General features: G+C 36.2%; 1 protein-coding gene across 4 annotated transcripts; it reads right to left on the bottom strand.

Moving 5' to 3' along the window:
* Nucleotides 1–133: 133 nt before the first annotated feature.
* Nucleotides 134–20,785, bottom strand: LOC145934387 (zinc transporter ZIP1-like). Of its 4 annotated transcripts, none has more exons than XM_083034756.1 (8): nt 20,308–20,785; nt 13,161–13,409; nt 12,490–12,657; nt 11,738–11,902; nt 11,481–11,630; nt 11,100–11,307; nt 10,773–10,899; nt 134–1,187 (listed from the first exon to the last, which is right to left on the bottom strand). In XM_083034756.1, exons 2-8 carry the CDS (start codon nt 13,385–13,387, stop codon nt 943–945), a joined length of 1,290 nt encoding a protein of 429 aa, XP_082890882.1. In that variant the 5' UTR covers nt 13,388–13,409; nt 20,308–20,785; the 3' UTR covers nt 134–942. The 4 variants fall into 4 exon arrangements, with proteins under 4 accessions (XP_082890882.1, XP_082890884.1, XP_082890883.1 ...); XM_083034758.1 differs by lacking the exon at nt 20,308–20,785 and adding an exon at nt 16,682–17,239; XM_083034757.1 differs by lacking the exon at nt 20,308–20,785 and adding an exon at nt 15,430–15,930.
* Between the last annotated feature and the right edge of the window lie 5,882 nt (nt 20,786–26,667).

Consider the following 26,667-nt stretch of genomic DNA (forward strand, 5'->3'; position numbering starts at 1 on the left):
ATAAAAAAATTATATTGATCCTCTACAACTCTACAACAATATATGGCAAACAGAAATTATAGAAACGTACAGAAAAGATTTATCGAGTTATGCCTTATTTCGTTGCACTGGGTAGAAAAAAATTTGACGCTCGTAATAAAAAAATATTGCTATAATTTATTAAAACTTCTTATACAAATACAACGTATTTTTGGATCCGTCAAATAATTATAAGAAACTAGTTCTGTATGGACCTGCTCTCTCTATCACGACAAAGGTCCATATGTTTTTTCTTTTCGCATGTTTTCGAAGATGAAATGCTTGAATGCTAAAACACACTCTGCCCAGTATTAACAATAAATACTTTCGTTACTGCGTAGAGTATCGTAGGTCTCGTTAAAGGCACTTAAGCGATATATATATTTATGAGTATAATATTAAACTTATCTACTATCATATATCTAAAAAAAAAACGCAAAATAACTGCTGCACCGAATACAGATATATACATCTACGTGAAAGTCTTTTCCCAAATATACAATCTTTGTGAGCGGGAAACTCTTCGGGAGTTTACGAAATACGTCAGGAAACCACGTTTTTTTTTCTTTTTTTTTTTTTTTTCGTCAACGTACAATTTTCGATCGGAGCAGCGGTAAAAGGACACCCATCCGACATACGTAATGCAATACGAGTCTTCTATTGGCGCATCGCGGAATAGAATCAATCACGATCGACATGTAGAGAAGGATCCATCAGCCCTATCTTTTCCTCGGCTTCCCGCGTTCCCTCTCGAAATCCAAAGTAGATGAAGAAAATAGACGAGGGACATCTCTCTCTCTCTGTCTCTCTCTCTTTCCTTGGCAAAAGGCGACATCGTGATCCGTCGAGATCTGCGAGAGACCGAATATCTCTCTTACTGAAGACACAACCGTGGAACTCGCGGAAAAATGCACAGGTCGATCCCTAACTGTGATGAGGGTGCAATGGGTTGGTCTCGTTGATATCCCTCGGCCGTATCGTCGTCGTCGAGGACGTGAGCGCGTTGGAGAGGGCCTCGGCGAGGCTGACGGTCACCTTGTCGATCGCGTCCGCGACGACCCCGTGCTTGTGATCGTGCTCGTGGTCGTGATCGTGATCGTGGTCCTCCTCCATCTCCCCATGCGAGTATCCGTGACCGTGGCCGTGATCGTGACTATGCGAATGAGCGGCTGCAAAAGAAAAGCGTGGAAGCTTGAGATTTTTTTCTCTTTTGCGATTTTTTTAACATCTTGAAATTATAATTTTTTTAATGAAAAAAAAATTAAGCCCGCTTCTTAGATGCTTTTCAGCTATAATTCAAGATCGTATTTTGTTTATATAATTTTATGTGTCGCATATCTCTTATATATGTGTCTATATATATTCCTCGACAAGTGTTTTTCGTATATATTACGTGACTCATAAAATTATAAATAGAATTCTAGAGCTCGTTCCAAAGAAGGCTTTGGAATATATTATAGGAGAATATAAGGCTCTTGCCTTTTTTCGTCTCTACGCATTTATTTTAATTTTCTCGAAAATGTATTTTCGGAATAACTCATCGTATATAGTGACGTTAAATGTTATATCAATAGACTCAACTAGCCGAAAGTGCTTAATTAACGGTAATTGCCTGGTACGGATCGCTCCGTCGAATGAAGTATCTAGAGAAAAGCTCTACGTCTATAACAATAATCGATGATAGTTAGTTCTATTACCAATTATGTAGACTAACAATAATGTTAATTGGTAATAAATTATTATAGAGTCCTCTCGAAATAATAGATCGCGTTTCGTGACAGGGGTACATATATAGAGCGAGTAATTTGTCGTGCATCTGATCGCGGGCCGTGTGTCCGTTTCCCGTTTGTCTGCTTATTTCCGGCTTGTAATTGCCGCGTGTGCACGAAATTCTCCAAACGGTGTTCAAACAGACGACAATTTCGTCATAACTCGAAATGCGTCAAACTCTGAGCTCGTCCGAGAAAGCCGTCGAAAGTCGGTCGGATCGTCCATCGACCTACACGTCCTCGGGTCATTGCCGTTGGGTGGAGAGAGAAAGCCTTAAGATATATATACAACACGGGCAACACACATCTTTTATACGAGAGATCGATCCGATTCTGTCTTTCGAGCAGACGCGACGGCTGTTTAAATTAGTATGACACGATGACGTCGGTTTCTTCCCGGCGCTTCTCGTTACGCGAAAAAGAAAAATGTGTCTCGGAAGAAGTGGGTTGTTTCCGCATGCAATTTGCCAATCATATGGCAGTCGAGACACGAGTTGTGTAAAAGTTCACGTCCCGCATAGTCACGTAGGAGTAACACGCAAAGCTCGTGTATTTTATGCAGAATAAATGCCTCAATAGATCGTTTAATAGATATTAGAATAGAGAAAATGGAAGTCTAACTTTTAACTTTTTCTCTTTCAGATACATATATACATATATAAAATATTAAATATTATATATAATATTATATATATTACATTTAAAATTTAATATTTAATATTATAAACATCTAAAATATTACTATAATTACAAATATTATAATAATATTTCAAATATAATTAATTATATTTTTCTATTAATATAAATTAAATATATATATATATATAATTTAATTAATTATATAAATATTAAATAATGTGTAATTTATATTAATATAAATATTTATATTAATATAATTTGGAATATATTATATACTTAATATTTGAAATTATATTTTAGGTGTTTCTATTTTTACGTTTATAATATTATTTTCATCGCAGAATTAGTTTCACTCTCTCTTTCCCTCCCCTCTCTCTCTCTTTTTTGCTAATGCATAGAAAAATATTGTGTAACAACGAGTTTTGAATTGCGACTGAACTTTGCGTTCGCGCACTTTCGTGAGAAGGTCAGAATGCAATTAAGATTATGCAATAACAAGTGGCATATCTCGTGGAGAGATATAATCGTTATTACGATCCATCTCTTCTTCCCACCTGCTGTCACTTTCTCGACGAAATGACACTCATCGTGCAATCTGTCCGGGCGTTATTGAATATGTCAAAGTAATATACATCGTGCACGTGCAATTAAATGTTTTCGCGCCGAGATGCGAAACGTGTATCGACGCGAAAGTAGAGCATCGCGTGGTATTTGAATTAGATATTTAATTAGGTATTCAAATGTCGAACTTCTTCGGAAATAATATAATTAATTAAGCATTTTGTTTTTAATTTAAAAATTCTTTGCAGATGCACTGAAATATTTTTTACTGTATTTTTTTCGACCACATCGGCCATATTAATTTTAAAATACGCCTCGTATATTAATGGACCGCGATCTACAAAAAAATTAAATAAAAACAAAGACAAACCCTCTTGGCAACACGTCTCGAAACGAAGGCATTATTTTAATAATAATAATAAGAGCACACAAAGTAGAAACATTTTTCGTATATCAAAATCACATTGTTGGAATCTACAATCGGCGTCAGTTTTATCAGAGTCATTGACTTTATTTGCATTTAAATAAACAACGCAACAAAGTGACATCAATTATCAACAGAGTTTATCAACTAGTCGTTTCGAGATTGATAAATGTTTCAACATTCTATATACATATATAGATATATATATGCAAATGTCTCCCGTACAGTCGTCCGTTAATTAACTCGTCTGTTTAATTATGATATCAATGTGTAACTGTATAACTTCGATAAGAGCTACCGTTTTCGCGACATTAAGCTCTCTAAACGAAATAGCGTTGCACGCGATTTGAGGATTTTGCCACCAATTATTATTCCCGCTTCGAAATTCGTTCTGACCCTGACTTTTCACTTGTATGTATAAATTCATCGGCAAATCGATTAGATTAAACGAGAACTAACACGTGCGAAGAGTGCATCAAGGGCGTACCCGTAATAGGTTTGCACCGAGGCGAACGATCCTGCCGAAACCAGCTGGGCGATAACTATTACGGATAACCTGCTGGATGCGCGAATGACGTAAGAAGAAGAATCGCTCGAGGCGATCCTCCGTATATTACGATCGACCAACACAACTCGGCATTTTTTTATAGATCTGCATTTTGAATCTCTCTCTCAGAGAGAGAAAGAAGCTCTTTACATTCATCTTAAAAGAGATTCCTCGCTTTAATTATATTACGAAACTTTTCGATGCTCTCGTTGTTACACAACAAGCTCATGATGGTCCATAGAGTTCCCTTTTTATATTATCATTGATAATTTTGAGACGGATCTTTCTTAAACACAGTCCCATCGATACGTTGAAGAGATATGTTTTCATTTCAAATAAAGTTAAAAAATCTCGTTCTCCATTATTAATCTTCAAGCACACCTTCTGTTACGAGAAAGAGAAAAGATAATTTAAATTCAATTGTAAGAATATCGAATATATTCGACATGAGAGGAGAAAGGAGCTCGCATTCATCGTAAACAGTGATTCTGATCTGAATAAGATATGAATTATCCACGATAAGATAATTGCTCTTTGATGAATAATAACGCGCGCACGGATTCGAAATGAGAAAATCGAGGAGAGAAAGAGCCGCCTTAATGGATGGGAACTTTCACCCTCGATGGCGATAGATTTATGTATGCGCCGGAAGACACGCGGAAATTCCCGCGATCACGCGGGAGAAACCGAAGAGGAAAAGCGCGGAAACGCATGATAATGAGGATCATGCAAAAATCTGTCCGTCACGACACGCTCCTATGCGCTTTTCTTCCGGGAAACTCACTGGCGATCTGCAGACCCAGCATCAGCATGAACCCGACGATGATCGCGACCAGCTGTAGCAACCCGCTCTTCTCGTTCGCCCTCTCACGCGCCAGCACCTCGAAGAAGACCACGTAGAGCAGGGTTCCGGCCGCCATCCCCTGCAGAATGGTAGGCGTAGGTCCCAGAGTTTCGCTGTCGTTCTTGAAGTGGCCCAATGCTAGCCCGATCCCGATCCCGATCGGCGTCACCATGGAGAAGATGGACAGATATCCGAGGGTAGCTCGCGTGGAGGCGCCGGCCACGTAGAGCTCCATCCCGACGCAGAAGGAGATGACCAGCTTGTGGGTCGCGATGGCGGCCGCCAAATAGATGACCGAGCTGATGGAAGGCTCTAGTCCTACCGCCAGGCCTTCGAATATCGCGTGGAAGGACAGTGCGAGCACGGTCAGCAGACCTTGCACCGAAGTATTTTGCGTCATCGCGCCATGCTGATGCTGATGATGATGATGCTGATGGTTATGATCATGATGATTGTTATGGTGATGGTGATGATGGTGATGATGATGATGCTTGATCGGCGGGTAATTCAGTTCCGACATCGCCAGTTCCGGATCGGACCGTCTCTCGACGACCTGACGTCCTTCGTTGGATAACGCGACCGGTGACAGGACGAATATAGCCGGCAGGACCTTGTCGTCCTTGCCCACATGATTGCGCAGTTTATCGAGCTTGGATCGTTCCAAGCCCACCTGGCTCTCCTTGTCCTCGTGGTCGTCGTGGTCCTTCCACACTGTGGATTTTGTCGTCGTTGTGGATACGGTGGCGGTCGAGCCGCTCAACGTCGACGGTCCCGTCTGATTGTTGTTACATCTACGCACCGACACGGTCCGATAGAGCAGCGCCTCCGAAGACTCGGGTTTACCGGTGAGGGCCGCGTGCACTGCCTCCTCGACGAGGTAGACGAGGAAGAAGCCGCCGCAGAAGAGCAACTCTGCCAGACCGAGGGTGCCCAGGGTCGGCAGCTGGCCGTTCGACTGATGCCTCTCGACGCTCTCGCGCACTTCTGGCGCCAGATGCAGAAACGTCGTGAACAGGAGCACTCCGCCGCCGAAGCAAAGCAGCAGCGACGTCAGAAGACCCTGAGGACGATTTGCCGTCTAGGATAAGAGTGCCCGGCGTGCGAACTCGCAGATCTCTACGGCCTCCCCGATTGTTTCAGAATCGATCTTTTTTTAGAAGAGGTAAGTAAAAATTTGATATATCTCTTTTATATCTTTTCAATCTTTTTCAGCATTAAATACTTTAGTAAGAGTCTCAAATGCATAAGTTTCCAATTTTAGAATTTTAAAGTGTGGAAGAATTATATATTTTATTGTTTATTTAAAATGATAATTTTTTTAAATGTTATATTTAATATAATTACTTTAAAATTACTGATGTTATTTCAATATTTCTGAATCTTTTGATCATATTATGAAATTGTTTTTCTGAAATTTTCAACAATAATAACAGAAATGCACTATAATTACGTTATACAATATTATTTTGAGAGAAACAAAATTATTTTTTTTCAATATTAATTGAAATACAAAATATATTAATCGATATAAAATAATAATAATTTATATCACTCAATACAAAATAATAATCTGTTGCACAGATTAAGCAAAAGATCAATTGACTGTTTATTAAAAATTTTACACAAATCTCAGTCGGTTCTAATTAAATGCATATATAATTAGATATATATATATATGGCATTCATATAGCATCATGATTAAATGGTTAAGAAATCGATTAATTCCGGATAATTCAGAGAGTCCGTAGATATAGATTGTAAATACCGAGCACTCTGTATATCAATCAGCAGCTACTCCGGATGTGTTGTAATTACTTCACGATCGACCAGCAATTTCATATTATTTACAAACGAACCGTGAAGTGAAAATAAACATTTCCTTTGTACGGACGATTTTTTTATTTCCGACTTTTCGATCAAATACGATCTCTCGTCTGTGCCGGCTCCAAATATGTTTACGTTACGCGCTAATGCTTGAAATCATATGATATATATATCCGTGGAACATGAAAAAAAATATTAGCTACCATATCTAAATTTTAAATGTCCTTATATTATATCTGAAATTTAATTATGCCTAACCCTAACAGCACACATATCCGAAAGACGTTCAGAGGACATCCAGAGGACATCCAGAGGATGTTGGGATGTCCTCTGGATGTCCTCTGGATGTCCTCTGTACGTCTTTCGGATATGTGTGCTGTTAGGGAAATTTTAACTAAATTTCAGGCGTAATATAAGAATACCTGAAAAAAATTAACTATAGTAGCTGATGTTTTTTTTTTTTTTTTTCATGGAATATTCGACACGAAATCGATTGATATTCACGAATTAAATTTACGATTTTTAATCGAGAAATGATCCGTGCAGCGCAAAAATATGCAGTGAATACCAAGGATATCCGCCGCGTTGTGGAGAATAAATATCCAAGGACGTTCACTGAGTGTATCTCCGTTACGTCGATTAATTTCCCGCTAATTCGACCTGTATTCGAGCAAGAGATGTGCTCCAGATTCGCTCGAGATTTCTCGAAACAAAAAAAAAACACGACGAGAAAATTCCGGAGACCCTGCTGAGTTGATCGAAAAGGGACCGGCGGATTCATTGGAAGAGGATTCTTCTGCAAGAGGATTTTTTTCTCGAACGTACTTGTTTGTTCGCCGCGGAGGCCGAGTCGACGCCCGGAAATGACGACGAAATGCTGGAGCGATCAGACGAGATCGGCCGAGATTGTTTCCGAAGTCGTTTCTTGGCCCTGCAACGACCCACGATCAGCGGCAGGGTTCCCAGGGCCAGAGAACCGAAACCTAGGCCGATCATCGCGCCGATCTTCGACATCAGGAGAACGTTGGAGGTCGTCGTGTCCTCTTCCATCTCGTACGTCGGTCTTCTCCAAAGATAACGATATGTAATCTAGATCTCGTATCTCGAAATACGAAAATAACTCCAATCAGCGTGCGTGTTAATCCGTCTGTCTCTATCGCTCCAAAGGACTTCACAACTGCACTACTGCCGATTGATCTCGTCACCACTTCACCACCTCTCTCCTTTGCGCCTTCTCGTCGACGACGAGGCTCATCTCACGAGCCCCCTTCTGTTCCTCGACCTTTTTGCCGAAATCACCCGGACGAAATCAGGTTGATGATCGCGGAACTAATTTCCCGTTCGAAGCGGAGGAACTCCACGCGCCGCGACGGCCGATCGGACACTACTCCGACTCGGTCTCGACTCGAAGAGAACTCGGCTCGATCGGACCCCTCGGCCGCCGCCTCGTCGTCTTACATAGTCCGAGCCGAGCCGCTTCCTGCCCACTCCCGACGACGGCCACGTCTCATCCTTCTTCAACGATCGTTCGCCGGCGCGTGTACGCTCGCTCTAGCACCTGTACGGTGACTGATCGCTCAGTGGCGTAAAATCAACACTGGACCCCCCTCGAGGAGACGGGAGGGCCGTGTCAGACTGCGCGCGTCGAGAGGGAAAGGAAAGAGAGGAAAAAACAAGAATTTAATAAAAATTTTAAAAAGAAAAAAGAAGAGGAAATGGAAATAGATTGAAGCGAGGACAGAGCGAAAAAGAAAATGTAAGATGTTGAATTTATCATTCATACTGTCTTGGTGACATTAGTCCCGATCATAATCTCTTCTATGCTTATGCTCTACTTTCTTTAATGAGAAATTTCTTTGTTTAACGATATATGTATCTATGTCAATTGAAAGAGGTATGGAAGATAGTATCAATGACGAAAATTTAATCAGAGATTTTAATGCACAACTCCAACAATCTTGTCTTTAATCCTTCTGCCAATCCATAGTTCACTCTTTCATCAAATATTCTTTCCCGTTATATCTTAGGATATTTCCGAATACAAAGGCTCTTTTTATCTTTATGTTAAAATTTTTCCCCGAAAAATTTTTTCTACGAAAAATTTTGACGCGTTTTTAACATTTAAAATTGCTTTGAGTACCTGAGTACTTTTCGTCGACAGAAAGATTAAGCCTATAAGCCCATAAACCAAACTAGTCGTTCGCATAAAAGGCTAATAATCCTCCGAGTTGCCTGCTTTTATACCCTTCACAGGATAGGGCACCCTAAACAATCGGTTACATCGCTGCGATGCTATTCTATGCCCGACGACGAAGATAAGCTGCAACGCATAACGCATTTTCCCTCCTTCGCGCGTAGGCGCGTGCATGATGATACACACATGAATGAAAGAAATCATCATCGAGAGACGACACTCTCTCTGCGCGGAGGGAACATGAACGCGTGCAGACGTCGCCTACGTCGTAATAAACATTTACATCGCCGGATTGGAATATACGAGAGGATGAGGATAAATCTTTCGAGAGCGCCAAGTGTCACCGAGAATAAGAGGGGAAGAAAGAGATTAATGGACGATGGAGAAGGGAAGAAGAAGTTGAGAAGAGAAACTCCCAATTACCCTTCGGAGACTTCTGACGAGATTGATTAAGAATTTTATATGTGGAAATAAATTTCTCTGCTTTCAATCTCATATCCCATTTATTTAATTTTCACGGCGTGTCGAGATACGGATGAGAAAATGTAAAAGGCCTTCTCGTCGGTCGCTTTCGAAGCAAAAGGCGTGAATTTAGAGGCCTAGCGATCTGGGCCAGCGACACAATCACGCCACCCGGTTATTCACTAGGCTCCGGCGATATACTTTCACCCTTCTGCGAAAAAGCGAGAGGATACGCGCCGCTCGGTTTCGGACGCGCCATTGAACGTCGGCGATCGAGGCCTGGAATACGGGATTCAACGAGCCGTGGAAACGATCTCGCAAAATCGAGATCTCGATCGACGGCACGAGCCACTTGTACGTGTGTATGTATCGTTAATTATGTCGATAAAAAAGTAATTGTGCCATTCACTTTCGCGATAGTTTTCAGGGCTTCTTTTTCCTCTTCTCTTGCTTGATCGCGGACCATGAAGGACCATGCGAGTCATGCTCGAAAGAAACATCCCTCTCTCCTTCGCCATGAGTGACTCACAGAAATGGGAAAAGAAAACTAAACTTTCCGGCGAGGAAAATCTTTTCATGTCGAGAGTCAACCTTATAGAAGAATCGTGTGTTTTGCGTCTAGTGTGTGAATCATCATCGACAGGACGTCCTCTGCATCTCACGTGCCGCATTCTCTTTTCTCTCTCTGCCCCCCATCCCTACCCCATCTTTTTCTATGCGACTAGTTTGCGTCGTTTCGTACGTTGGCCTCGACGTGCTCCTTCTCTCTCGTTTGATAGACAGAGAGCATCCGTGATAAGTGACTGTTGACCAGCGAATTGTTTGCTGATAATCGATAAGTGCCGACCTTCGACCTCGGTTATGTGTTCGAAATATCTTTGTTTTCAAGATTCGATCCTATGAAGCTTTCACGTTTCTCTCTCTTTCTCTTATCTCTTTTTTTTCTTTATCTTCAATTGTCCATTTTCGAACACTCGAATTTATTTTTAAAATGTATTTTTACATATTTTTAAGATTTTTCCAAATTAATGATACATTTATATTTTATTTTAAAGAAAGAAGAGAAAGAAATCTTTTCTGGAGGGAAAAAGACTCCATATCGCGGGCTTAATCGGAAGCAGAAAGTTAATTGATTATTATCAATTACTGATTATTTAGCGTCTTATCACTGTATTTGCTTAGCAACTAATCTTTTTATCGCCATATCGTATTTTGATTTTTCCAAGTAACTGTGTATGAGGAAAGATCGAATGTAATTTTCCAATTGGAAATAAGCAATTAGTTACGATAAATATAAGCAAGACATATATTAATATTTTTGATAAAATTATCACTTTTATTCGACGAAAAATGTATAATTCGAACGAAGCGTGAAGATAGAGCGTTTATTTCGAGCATCAAATATATAAATATTGAATTCCTGACTGTTATTATTGAAGGATATAAAACTATGCTAAACGTTAGTGCAAGATAAAATTGTCTGTACTTACTCGACATCTGTAGACCGAACATTATGAGGAATCCGAAGAGAATCGAGACGTATTGCCACAATCCGGTTCGATGCTCTTGCAAAATCTCGAAGAAGACCACGTAGAGGAGAGTACCAGATGCCAATCCCTGCGGAGACACAAAGATATAGGTATATAAATTTTGTTACTTGATTAATTCGTAGAAATAAACGTGTTTCGACGTGTGATTACTCCAAAATTTACAATTTTTTTCTAAAAACGCCGATAATTATCATTAATTTTGAAATCGTTTTTACGTCGATTCGATATCATTCGATTTCAGATGGTACTTGAAAGAAATCGATTTACCTGTAATATCACGGCCATCGGTCCACTCGCGACCGCGCTTCCACCGCCGACCAAACCCATCCCGATACCGATTCCTATCGGCGACACCACGGCGAACGTGCACGTGTAAATCACCGACAGATACGGCCTGGTTCTGGAACCGAGCAGTTCCACGCCGATGCAGAAAGCTATGACGAATTTGTGGGACGCCACCGCGAGGAACATGTACCTGCGGAATAATCGTACGATTTAGATCAATAATAATTTAATAATTATAATTGTAAGCTTGCAATTACAATTATATATTTTTAAAAAATTTTTTATTACAATTTTTAATTATTAAAATTATAATTTTTAATTATTAGAATTTTTAATTAGTAGAATTATATAAATTTTAATTACCATACGTGATCGGCGGAGCTCTCTAAACCGATCGCTAGTCCCTCGAATAGCTCGTGCACAGATAAGCCGAGTACTATTAATAATCCTCGTAACGAGCTTATTACAAAGTCATCGTTGGCGTTTGTTATCACCGGTAAGTGGCTGTGACCTCTGTAAATATTAAGAGATGATAAAATTTTTTTTCTCAATAAATGTCATCGATGTGCTCCATCCGTGAAAATCGATATTTCCACATGGTGAAGAAAAAAAAATCTTACGTGTGCGAATGACCATTGCTGACATACGACGGTGTCATCTGGCCATTTTCCACCAATTCGTTCGTGCTGCGATTTATGTCTTTCTTGTCTGTTATCTGCCGCTCCACTTGTTTCTTCCTCAGATACGTGTGTACAGATTCCTCCACTAAATACATGATGAAGAACCTGCGGAGAAGGTCCGCGAAAATTAATTTATTTAGCCTTAAATAATATAAAATTCGGATATTTTATTTTATTGAAAGAATAGAGAGAATAAGCAGTGAAAAAATTAATATATTATTTAATATATTATTTTATAAAGTGAAATATATATAATTATATTTCATAAATTATACATAATTTATTTAATATATATAATTATATAATTTATATTAAAATAATATTAATATATTAAAGTAATATAAATTAATATATTAATATTATATAATATTATAATATTAAAAAATATAATATAATATAAATATAATATAATAAAATATATTAATATTAATGTAATAACTTAATATATGTATAAAATATATTAATATATCGTTTAATTATTATAATCGCACAAAATTAGTTGCATAATATTCGTAAAATTGTGACTTAGTGATTCTAAATTGATTAGAAATCTAAATTGAGTAATTGGTTTTTTTTCATTACGGAGGAATCTTACGCACGTCAATGGAAAGATATTCCACCTTTTCCCTGACGCGATTTTTTCTTTAATCTCAGCTCTGACACGCGATGAGACATCATGAAGGATAACTCACCCGCAGCACGAGAGCATGTATGCCAATGGAAACCTGAGCGGTTTCATCTTGCCAATGGCAACGAGATTCTCTACACCTTCCGCGACTTCCGGTATCAAATGGAGGAACGTTGTGCTGAAAAGGACGCCTCCGCCGAAACCGAGCAGGAGGCTCACAATTCTCGTCGATCTATAAACACGATATTTTTTATCACTTTCACACTTATCTTGCTAATTCGTATTTTTATATCATGTGTGGGGATTCTTAAAAACGATATCGACGAAGTGCGAAACGTATTATTGTGTGTCGTAATCTCTCAAGTATCAGAGCAAATATATACGCCTTGAACCGTTTACCCAATTTACTCGCCATTTCACCATTTTATTTGCCGTACACAAGTAAATGAATTAGTGATAAAACAGTGTATCGATAAATGTATATAAATTTTTTCTGATTTCTACATTTCTCTATTAAATATTTCTCTTTGTCGAATATAAATTATATCGAAAATTTGTCGTTATATTGTCGCATGGTTCATAGAGATATAAGATGACTGATTGAACAGCGATACTAAATATCTAAGTAAGAGCTATTTGATAATAGCTCTATTATTAATTTCTATTAGAGTCGTTAATATGTATTTCTATTAACGACCTAAAGCAAGTGATGTATATATATATGTGTATCTTTACCTGGGATTTTGTCCGTTCAAGTCCCACTTGAACCATTTGGCCAAGAACATCGGTATGATGCCCATTATTGTGCTGACACAGCACAAAACTACCATGGTAACAGCCTTAGCGATTAGCACGTCATTCTCCTTATGCGGATCCAAGGGATCATCATGATGATGATGATCATGTTCATCGTCATCGTCATGATAATGCGTGCCGTTCGTTACCGAAAGGAACTGTGCCATGATGCCGAATTTCGCGACTTCTCTGCAATAATTTGACAATAATGAATTCAAGTCACACACAATACAAAAAGTATTCGCGAAGAATCAAAATTTTCTCATTTTTACATCGCATCGTGTCGATCGAAAATAGTTTTTTTCAGGTCAATTTAAGACATACGGAAAGGGAGAGGGAAAGGCGGAGGAATTTTAACATTAATAACTGATATCTTAGAAATAAGCTATGTGACTATATTTGATGAAAATAATAGATTATTTAACAATCACCGATCGATTATCGGTTAGATGTCCAAAACTTTTGGTCGTAACTTTCGGATTTATAGCACGAAATGTCTCTCGAATTTCGTCGCACGGAAATGCGTGCCTAATCTTTTTACGACCTTTTATCTGGGTCTGCATTCTTCGCGCAAATTTGTTACAATCAGCAGTTTAAACTCGTCAGCAGTCGACTCGCGCTTTTGTAACATATATTTTATCTTTCTTTCTCTTGTGGCTTGACGAGTATTTCGTTACATGTACATGAGAATTTGGCGTCAGTATGACATTACTAAAAGAGAGATATCCTCGTGTTTCTGCGTGATTTTCACGTTCTTGAATTTTTTTTTACATCACCTGTGTAGAGTTTACACAACTCACACTGACGTTTGTACAATTTGTTACAAGAAACTCGCGTCGTCGTTACATCCTCTTTTTTTTAACCGCCTCAATCACTCTCGATTTTATCTCAATTAACTTAAAGTGCCTCGCAACTCTGATGATCAAGATGGTCAGAATAAGTCAAGTTTCTTTACAATTTCACTGATAAAAGTGCGATTCGCGTCTTCACAATTTACATATTTGGATAATTATCGCGCGATAAGTTGCACTGATAATTAATGTTTCCCGACGACAACAAAGATATAATTATTATTGTGTCAAGGCCTTATCGTAAGTTAATTGTGATCGATCAAAGTCGAATTTGGACCACCCGCGAGTGAGACGCGACATATTAAGTGGAAGATAATTCAGATTGGCATCTTTAAGCAAAAGTGTTTCGCGATAATCTTTATTTATTTTACTTTCTCTTAAAGAAGAAAAAGAGTGAATTTTTAGATGTTAAATTGGATATAATCGGACCACTTTCAAACTTCGACTTTTTGGATTTAAATAATTTATACGAATAATTTCTCCTGTAAAAATTTTCCGACAGTTTTGTAATAATTTTCATGAATATATTGCATCTAGAAAGGAAGTTGCACTTATATTTGCATTATCTCGGTAATATATGATAATAATATTTCTATTATTATATATATCGCGTTATTTAAAAATTTAAATAGCTTTATTATGTCTTTGTGATGTAACTTTTGTTTATAGGAATTATGTAATTTATGAGATCAGCAGTTGCGATTAGGATACTCTTCCGAATATGTGTGAATGAATGCTTGATCAGAGATTTGTTCGAGATTCGAAACAATCAGATCTTAATTGCTAAATTAGAAAATTAGATTGCACTAACAGTGCAATGTGCAATCGCGGCAAAAAGCTGTTTCAAAATGATACGATGTTGAGAAAGTAATCAACAAGCGACACAGTTTCGCGAAATTTAATAATAAAACTACCAAATTATTATCGAAATATCTATTCAATCTTGTGTTATATCAAAGTTATTATTATTATTATTATTATATGTTAATAATAATAATAAATTATACGTAAATTTTTATTATTATAATTATATGTTAATCATCTCTCGTATTGTCAAGCTAGCAATTAATTTGTTTCTTTTATTAAGCTATTTAAAAATATAAGAAATGTACATTTAGATAAATTAATTGTGCAGAAAAAAACATATATAGTTAGCATGTTTAGCGTATCATATTATATTTGGATGTGTGATATAAGGACTTCTAAAAATAACGTGTATTATTTTACACGCCTCTCCGAAAAATGCATCCCGATAGAATGGAACTTTATTAGAAAAATCGATAACGAAAACTTCGACGATTAATCGCGCGTATCGAGAAATTGATAATTGTTTAATTATTTATCCGATATTTTTGTACCTGTTTGAACGTTTTCCTTCGGCTTTCTCCTCGCGTTCTTCTCAAGTATTCTACGATCAATCAAATTAAGAGAAAAAAGAAAGAGAGTATGTTTTCAACACCGTGTATAATCGCGACAATCGACGCACTACTAATCGCACTGTCTTTTCCATCCATATATATATACGGTGCGTTATTCGATATCTCCCGGTGATCTTCAACGTTGCCGGGGGCGTCGCGCGATAACATCCCCGGATAGTAACCGCGGGTCCGACGTTGGTGGGCATTATGTATGTACATTAGACATAACACTTACGAGACATATCCCACGTAGAGCGATACCGCATGCACGTATATTGATGTCAAAATGACGCGCGCTTGAATATGCGATGGTCCAGGTGATGGGATGTGCACTTCCGGAAACGATGATCGGTCCCGATTAATTCTTCTGTCAATACATTAATTTTTCATCTTTTCATCGGGGTACTCGGGTACCAACCGCGTATTTTCCAATTTCCACAATTTCACCTGCATTGCGACAATTTTTTTATAACTGCTGGGTATCAAACATTCTTTCTCGATTTTAAGTTTCCGATTACAAAAACTCCTTGTATTTTGTTTCGAGCGGAGAAAAGTTCCAATACATTTTTAACATTTTAACATTGACAGAAAGATTAAATGATATAAATAATCGATGAGGCGGCTGTATCTTTCGAAATTAAAAAATACAATACCGTAAAAAAAAGAATAAAAAAAGAACAATTAAAATGCGGTCTTAAATTCAAAATTATATCTTTTTTATCTAAATCTGTTTTAATTCCTCGATTCACATACTTGAATTTTTCTTGTCGACGCTTTCGGATCGAGGTCGGAATTCTCGATCCTAATAGCGTTCGCTACGGGAAAGAAAGAAGAAGAGGAAGGAGAGATTGGTTGCGAAAAACTCGCTCGGGACCTGAGAATCGCGAATTCTTGCCGGTCATAAGATCGGCAAAATTCAACAGCGCGAATTAATGGCTGCAATCGATGCGAGGACGGAGCGGGAACAAGTGGTAGTAGTATATAGCCTTTGAAATGTTGCGGCACGATACACCTATAGAGGAAAACGAATGTAGTGAAAGTGCATCGGCGACGTGACCCTCTGACGGACAGTGAAAAAAAGCCAGAGGGACGGGAAGGAGTGGAAAGGGGAAGGGACGGAGCGGAGAACGATTTTCTCTGTCGTTCAAGGTAAACTCGAGGAGATCGCGATAATCGATCTGATACCACATACCTAGAAGAATGAAGAAGTTTATTAGTAGATTGTTTCCCTCATCGCGTTTCTCTAAATTTCCAAATCGACCCGATGAGACTTCGGGAAAATCCTTATAGCGTTGAATTCTCGCGGGAGTGAAGTCATCGTGAAAAAAATCGATTCTCTCCTTTTTCCTTTCTGCTTCGTTGACGTCGCTTGCATTGCAATTGATTGACTCGAGAAATATTCCCTCATTTAATATAGACACGTGTTATTCCGTCGTCTCGCATTTGCGATTACATTCGAGAGACGTTTTCTTTATTTCTCCCTCTCTTCAGCCTTCTCTTCAACTCGCTAATCCGCGAGTTATTTGAACAGTTGATACGATCACCTATATGTATTTCTATACAGCTGTGTAATCGTGAGCCTCTCTTTGTACAAATACAGTTGTTGATCATGCATCGCTATATCGTAAACGCGATTCACCCACTTGTATATGTGATTAATTAATGATATTGGTATTCGAATCACAAGGTGAGAGATCCCTCGCCCGATTTCAACTTTGAATAACTAATGGATTATTTAGTATCGTAAAGTGGAAGATAACTTGATTGTATGGAAGATTTTCTTCTCTCAAAATATTGCACCATAAGTAAATAAGTAAAAGTACTTAATAAGTACTTATTTACTTATAATTTTAATTATCTTATTAATATTATCAATTATTATAATTAATATATTATCACTAATATTATTATCATTATATTATTATCATTAAGTGGATAATATTATTAAGTCTATTAGATTATACATATATATAATACTACTATATTGCAAATTATATTAATTATAATTAAAAAGAAGTAAAAAATAATAATAAGAGTTAGTAATAAGTAGAACCCATACACTTTATTGCGAATCAAAAATTTAAATCACAAATATAATTAGTGTATGACGTGAGAGACTTCAGCAATCAATCGAATAAAAAAAAAATATGAAAATATTAATGTAAAAAATAAAACTGAAGTCTCTCTCACATCATCAAGAGCATCATGAACTCGCTACTGCTTTTGATAACGTGAAAAACTTCAGTATTATTCTTTATATTAATATAATTAACAATTTCTATTCGTTTGACTATATTGTGGATTTATTTATTATATATGTATAATCTCTGTTAATATATATTATTATACAATTCACAATTGTACAATTTAGTAGCGCTCTTGTATTTCTTAAAAAATAAACATAAAATGATATAAAAAGGCCAACTAACGAGCAAATATCTAGATGTTGTTGAACGATTATTTATTAAATTTAAAAAAACCAATGTGATAATTGGTTTTCGATGTTTAAACAAACTGAACAAAATTATAAAAACCCATAAAGACAAAAATCAACATTCACATAATTCCAGTGTAGTTTACAAGATTAACTGCAACGACTGTAATGCAATATACGTTGGCCAAACAAAGAGACAATTACAGACTAGAACAAAAGAACATAAAAACAATATCAGATTGGATTCGAAGAGACACTCTGTTATATCAGAACATAGAATCAAAGAACAACACAATTTTGATTGGGATAATGTTAAAATTTTAGATTACGAAACAAATTATCATAAAAGAATGATTTCTGAAATGCTGCACATAAAGGAACAAAAAAACAGTATAAATTTAAAAAAAGACACAGAGTTACTCAGCGAATCATATTCAGATATACTGGATAAAATAGCTAACCTTTGAAATAAACAAACAAAACAAAAAAGTCAATAAGAAAAGAATAACTTTTACATATCATATGGTATATAAATATAAATTTGTGGCTGTTTCTCATGATTGTGTTGGAGGTGAGATGTGTCACAGACAATCACTGTCGTCACGGATGGTCATAAACTCATCTATGGGCATATATTACAAGAATCACACATACCATCGGGAACTAAGACAATTTCACGCCTTTAAACGATGGAATTAGAAGATTTTTCCACCTTTAATTTTTATAACTTACTCTATTCGCAACACGTCAATAAATCTTAGCAATGTAATCGTTCGCATTATCAAAATGTTCAGAAATTATACTGTCATAAATATTAAATGACAACACTGAAGAAGACTGCGTACAATCGAAACGTTTGTTAATTTATTTTAAATATCTTTAATGTTAATATTTAATAAATAATCGTTCAACAACATCTAGATATTTGCTCGTTAGTTGGCCTTTTTATATCATTTTATGTTTATATATTATTATGTTTTTTATTATGACTGCGCTGAAGATAAACAAATCGAAAAACGTACATTAATTATACTTGCGACTTATATTTCTGATTCACAATAAAGTGTCTTACTTACTGCGCTGGCACTTGGCACTTTTTTATTTCTTTTTTATATTTAGGACAGCCTTTATAATTGTATTATATTAATTATGTGTTTTTCCCCGATTTAGACATATGAATCATTTGGAATTTCTTCAGTTAATTGTTGGAAATATCTATTCAAATACCTACTGAATGAGATGCGCGATAAAGATGTCACGGCTTTTACATGTTGGACATGGACATTATCCAATGATAATAAATAAAACTTATTTTTTTTAATCCGAGAAGGGAACGTCATACTTCAGCATTAGCATTTCACTAGCCGGCCGTTTCTACGTGCGTTGAAAAATCGTAATCGTATCATAAAATTTTATTTTATCGACTAGACAATTTTTTAAATATTAATCAGAGTAATAGCGAGGGAATTGACTTTTATTGTATTCGTCGAATTAAAATTTTTCTTCGATGAAAATTTTTTTCTTACAATCTCACAATTTCTTGTGCTCAGCGCTTTCTATCATCTCGAAAAGATATCCATATTGAAGGAAACTGTTAATTGTTTGATCGTAAACGTATTGCAATTTTATTTTATCGATTACGAAATTTTTCTTGCAGTAATAAGAGAATTTGTCGTTGGATTATATTTAATTTATTAAGAAAGAATTTTTTTTCTCGCAAATTTTCGGAGGCGTCTTCTCTCACCTTAAAAAGTTATCTTATTTACATTTGCCCTAATCCGGGAGTTTTCCCGGGAACGTGGGGAATTCCCTCGTGAATGCTCAGGGGAAACCGTAATATAAGTATACGACTCGTGCCTTTTTAAGCGTATATGTGGCACACGCGTGTTATATACTTAATATGCGATACGAGACGCGTGTCGGTTTTGTTTGTTAATGTATAAGCATGATTCACAGAGCATAACTCGCAGCTATTGCGGATATTTTTGGCTTATTCACAAGCGTCAATGTCACTGGTACCAACAAGGTATACTGATAGCAGTAATAACGCTATTCATCACTTTTGCTTTACTACGCCGAAAATTAAATCGGAAGACACACGTGGCAATAAACATATTTATGTCTGAGTGTGTGTGTCTAGAATTTATTCTGCGAATTGATTGATTGATTTTATTCATCGGAATAAATAGGAGAGAAACGGAGAACGGAGAGAAAAAGGAATTTAACAATCAAAGATTATAAACATTCCTAATTTTTTATAAATCCAAGTAATTGTATGAATAAAATACGTGACTTATTCAGACAAATACAGGAGTCTCTTCAAACTTCAGGAAGCTATACGTGTTATAATGGCATGTTCTGTAGTATATTTACTTTTCTCTTACCTCGAATCGCGTAGGGACTCTCTTGAAAGAGACGAAGAACTTCAGCGTCCGTCTGCAACAACAGATATCGCACGTCTGCCAGTTCAATCCTTGGAATGCGTCGTCGAAGACTGACGAGGTTCGTCGACGTCGATGAGAGGAACAAAACGGTAATCGGTGTAATCGAAGTAATTGATCGAATCTATCGTCGTCAATGACGGATTTCTGACTGACAATGAGACACGTTCGGTCACCAGGGAGAAAGAGAGAGAACGTCAACACAGAAGATCAGTCTCCTCTTCGTCGAAGAAGAGGATCAGCGCACTCCCGGCAGCATCTCGATCTTTCGGAGAATATCGGAGATGAAGAAAGATGGTTCGCGCGGCTGATGAATCTCTCGCAAGAGTCGAAGAAACTGTCCTCGGTCAGAGATATAAAAGAAACTGGTGACGGATGAGACGGAGGAACCGTCGAGCGCGGAATAGCGGGCGCCGAGGACGCGCCGGCGACTTTAAATGGGAGAACACGCAGCCTCGGAAGGGATCGCGCCGCGAGACCGATGCGCGAGCGAGAAATGAGAAGCATCGCGTGAGGAGAAGAGGCCAGAGAGCGAGAGAGAGAGAGAGAGACAGCGAGGGCTTCGGAAGAGGTGTTTCGTCGTACCTGATGTGCCGTTCCTCAGGATTCCCCTTCCCCTAGGTAGGGGGAAACATACGGCCGGAGAACTTCGGTGGGGTTGGGCCAAGAATGAATCCGTGGATTCACCCCGATGCACGCGTACGTGCATCACGTGTACACAGTTGGAAAATTTGTGTTTTCTTGTTAAAAACGGTCCCCGTTAAAATTTTTGTGTTAAATATTTAACACATTCATGTGTTAATTTAACATATTGCTGTTATGTTAATTGGACTCAAATGTTAAATTATTAAAACAACTAAAAAAAAGTGTAAAAATAACACAATGTATATCTATTTTTAATTTTACACAATAAATATGTTCCGTATTATTAGTGACAAGATTTATCTGTTAAAATTTACAGAAAAAAAATGTTAATTTTACTTTATAATATAAGTGGAGGTGATAAAATGTAAAATTAACAATTTTTTTAGTTAATTTTTACATTAAAACTATGTTAATTTTACACAAAATTTATTTTAAGTTTATTTGAAGTTTGCATTTATTTTATGTTAAAATATTAACACAATATTCGTGTCACCATTTAACATATCCGTATTATGTTAAATTAACACAAAAATTTCTGTGGACCGTTTGGGACAGGTGATATTTGTTAAATTTAACACAAATTTTTCAACTGTGTACGTAAGGAGTGAAGAAGGGGGAGAAAAAGAGGCGGGAGGGAAGAGGGAGGTTCATCTCTCCGAGTACGGAATGCAGTTAACGACGATCGGAATAATCGGCCGGAATGCCAAAGCGGCGCCGACGAATCTCCTCCTTCTCTCTTCTCTTATGCATTAGTTAGAGTGCGATTATCTTCCTTCGCGCCCCGTTCGTCCCATTCAACGGAATCTTGGACAGGAAAAAGAAGAGGAAACGCGATCTTGTAGATGATCTAGGAGGAATCGCTCGCGTGCCAGAGACCTCCGAGACCTACGATTCTGTTATGCGGTGGTTTTTATTATGAACTCCATCCGGAGGTTCATGGACCAGACATCTTGATGCATAAAAAGTCTTTGACTAATTGTTAAATGTAATCACTTATCGATGTTTGTTGTGTATTATGTAACATATGGATGATTAAACCGAATAGGATTTATCTTTTTTAAAATTATATGATGACAGTCGTATAATTTTATATAATATATTTCAAAATTATATATTTGGCAAACAAATGCAGTATTTTTAAATAAAATATTTATTATTACTATACTGTTGAAATTAATTTGTTATATTATGATTAACACACACGTTCTCTTTTTCATTAATTAAATGGACAGTCAGATAATATATTGTAAGCTGGGATTGTATGTTTGTGTGTGTGAAGTTTGTTTGAATGAATTTTTCTTTTATTTGTCATTCTTGGAAGAGTATCGAAGAACATCATAAGATATTAAGAGAACGGATTTTAAAAAAAGTAACAGTATTAACGTGTTATCGTGAATGTAAATTTTGGTCTTTCCAGAATCGCAAGTGTTTTTTCAGTTTGATATGATACAGTTTCTTGCTTATTGTTCTGTTTCAATTCAATTATCGCCTAACATTTTCTCTTCTGCGCGGGTCATAGTTTTGCTATAGAATTTCATAACGTTCACTATTTTTTATTTTTATTTTCGCTGACGCCAGATAGTTTTGCGAAAAGAAAAAAATGTGATGACTCGAAAAAGAATTTGTACCTATATGAAACAAAATACTTTTTGCAATTCGAGAATCGACTCTAGCATTTTTCCCGATTTCTCTCTCTGTTCGATTTTTTTGTCAAAATCGATAAACATTTGGTGTCAATCGTGAAAGATAGAAAAAATTCAACAATTCTCGATTTCGAAGATCGCGCGCAACGAATTATTATTTTTAATGTAAATAATAATAAAAAAGGCTAATATAAGAATCAAGCGCGAGATAAAAACTTCCTAATTAATTTTAACTACTATTTATCAATTAAAATTAAACGTTTTGAGTCATCTTCAGTAATTAAAAGAAAAAAATAAAACGCATCTTGCGATCATAAATGCATCCCTCTCCGCGAAATTACTATTTTTATATTTAATAACTCATTTTTCGATTCCTGCTAAATCCATCGGAATTGTCGGAGCGATTTTAATCATCTACGTAATTAATTTGAATATCTGATGTAATCCCTCGCAATCTCGAAATCGCAAAGTCTACCGACGATATTCGTGCATACATACATATATAAGCGCGCGAAATCAGACGCATCGTCATCATCATCATCATCATTATCGTGTTCGCCGTTCTTCGGAGCGCGAGGTAAATCGAGCGTTAAATCGCGATTAGCGTTGCCCGCAGCTAGCTTTCGTTCGCGGATTTTATTCGCGGTCGATTGAACGTCGTCGTCCTGTCAGGTCGTTCGTCTTCGCGACATTGCTCCCTTGCGATGAAGATGAAGGACGCCGGTAAACAAATCCGGTGTGTCTCAGCGGCGATGAAATACCGCATATATTTCACGCTTGTTACGTAAATATTCATAGTCACGTCTAGATGTGAACACAAGAGGAGATTCTTTCGTTCTTTTGTATTACCTAATGATGCTTCTTGTTTCGCTCACGCGAGGTAGCGTGAGTCATCGTTTTGTTTAAAACGCATATATTTGAACGTAAAGTCTATACTTTACATTCATTACAATCGATGGTCAAGGAAAAGGGGAAACTTAAAAATTGTAAATGTACAAAAAATCGCTTTCTGAGTATAAATATAATAGCGCAATATTATTTTCATTAAATTCGTCAAATTTTTGCAACTTTGCCTGTCTGTGAATGAAGGAAAGAAACCTCAGGATGTACGAATTTTTAATTATCCTTGAAGAGTGTTGTTAAGATATTGAGAGATGTGGAAAATTTTATCTTGTAATTTTTTAAATAAATAAATTTTTCTTCATCGCTTTTGAGGACTTTTATTAGACCTCTGAGGATTAAACTCTTGAGAGAGAATGAATGCAACGCAAAACACGATTGACATAATCGCAAAATCGAAAAACAAGAGTTCAATGTCAACGAACTATTTCGTCGCACAATTTAGCTCGAAATCCAACCATTACATAATAATGATTTCAATCGCTAATCAAACAATATGTTGTTTTTCTACTGATATTGTATGAGAGTTCTCTCTCTGATGTTTGCGTGTTTGCTCGAAATGTTTGTCGAGATAATTTGATATAGAACAATATTTCTCCTTAAATATTAATCACTCGTCGATATTAACGAGCAACTATCATCATCTTCAAATCCTATTTTTCTCTCTTATCCGCTTATCGTAATCAAAATTATCTCTGAATATTATATCTGTGAATTGTACTGTGATCTCGACCTATCTAATAATTAGTTTGCCTATCGAGCGGAAACTCTTCGAGATATATCAATTTAGCTTATAATTGCAAAATATTGCATTAATTGCATAATTATCTCTCATTCTGAAATATAAACATAAACATCTTTTTTTGCTTTTTCTCTCGCGGAATATATTTTTTCAAGAAATTCGCAGAATCTATTTAAAACTACAAAAACAATAAATAAGAAAATACGAAGAAATAAGGTTCTCCCACCTCCCATGTTTTAAGAGAAAGATAGTCTCAAAATAGAAGTTATATGTATCATTAGATTCGCAGATTCCAGGACAGGAATCAGAGCGGTATGTTTGCGGAATCGCAAGGTAAAAATAAAAAGTTCCCCGTTCTTTTTCTCGCCGAGTATGCACTCTTTGGGTCAAATAATGCTATTCGCGCGAGCGCATCTAATCTGTCTGTATGGTGTAATTTTGCGGTAAATAAATTGCTATCGAACGACGAGGAAAGAACCGGCTCCCGATGCTTCTCGGTACTTTAACGCGATGTTCGCATCGTAATTCCCAACGTTGCGTCCGCACATACATGTACATCATGACCAAATTACACGTAATGATAAAGATGGAGAACAATTATCCGGACTATGCGATTATTTTTTGAGAGCATTCCCGAGAGAATGGGGAATTTTCGAAATCCGGTTCTAAAAAGTCCGATATTATAATCTCATATGATGTCATCGATACGTACATACAGTCTGCATAAATAAATAAATTATAGAAATTATATGAATTATATATAATTATAATTATAATTATAATTATATGAATTATATGAATTATACGAATTATATGAATAAAATTTATTTATTTATTATTTTGTACATACAAAAAACTAATTATAATAACTATAACAAATTTGATTATCAACGAGAGATTTGAAAAATAATCCGTCATCTATCTACTCGAAATATTAAAATATCGTCTCAAGAGTTGATTTCTCTGCCCCATGACTAAGAGAATTTAATTGATTTAGTGGACAGTGATGTGCGATGATGAGGACGCAATTAAAGGTAATCAACGTCGGCTTAGAGAATCGGTCCTATGTCGATCAACAAGTAGCAATAGCTGAGCGAGTGTTTGCCATTCGATTCGCTTTTGCTGTTAGATTTCATTTATTTTCGGAATAGAAAACAAGCTACTATTAATGACGATAGTTGTTGATAACAGTCGCAGCAAAAAATGATTCTAAAATAATAAAAAAAGAAATAATTCTGTATATGGGCTAATTTGACAACACATTGCGATATATCTTACGTAGAATACGATATTATTAGCTGTTGGACATGCGATATTAAATGACTCCATGTAATTCAAACAGGTTCCAGAAGATATCACTACGTTGGATTTCTAAGAAGACATCGATAATATCATTTTTGCAAAAAAAATGATGATCGATGTATCTTGGATTTTTTTAAATAAAAGACTGAGTTGAATACTTTAGCTGTTATATGAAAACTATGAATTATTACATAAATAATGAAAAATTATTATAATTATCAATCAAGATATATATGATTTAAATAAGTCTCGATTTCAAATTGTTTCTATTTTTTTAATATAATTAATATTGATTATAGTAATTTTTTTTTATAGTAATAATACTGACATATAGTGATTTATATAGATTGATATATTATATTGATAATATTATTCTAAATTTTTTTTCTGTAATATTATGTTATATAATAAATGATAATGATTCGCTTTTTGATATTTATAGAAAAACCACATCCATCTTCATAATAATCACCTCAACATCCAACGAGAATTGCATCGATCAATTATGTCAGTGCTGTCATCCTTTAAAATCTATTTGAAAAATAGAATATTGCGAATTTCTATTTTATTTTATCGTGGTTCTCCAAATTGTAAATTTCCTCCACAAATTTCTGTAAATCGATAACTCTATGATATTTTATGTTATTTTTTTTTTAATATTAAGAGAACAATTTCTTATTTCGCAGTATTTTGGAGTAATATGTTTCATAAAATTCTAAGTACGCTGTGTTTCGGAAATTATTTCATCAGTAGATGCAAACATATATAATAGTAACTAATAAGACTAGTATGGTCAGACAGACGTGAAATCTCCCCCCTTCTTTTTTTACTGTCATTTCTCCTTTCCCATCATTATTCTTCATTCATTATTTGTCATTGTCACCCTGTCGCTCATTGGTGAATGAACGCAAGCAATTGAACGGGTTCGGCGCAAGTCTGACGTAAGTCCATAATTCATAATTTATAAGATTCACATTGAATAATTCGACCTTACTGATTGCAGGCTCATTTCGTTCTTTATTTTTAGAATTATTTTGTACCATATGCGACATACTTTGTAGAAAGATTTCA

Source organism: Prenolepis imparis, unplaced genomic scaffold (assembly GCF_030444845.1).
Source record: "Prenolepis imparis isolate NDT839.2.m4 unplaced genomic scaffold, iyPreImpa1.0 SCAF_3, whole genome shotgun sequence".
Taxonomy (NCBI): Eukaryota; Metazoa; Arthropoda; class Insecta; order Hymenoptera; family Formicidae; genus Prenolepis; species Prenolepis imparis.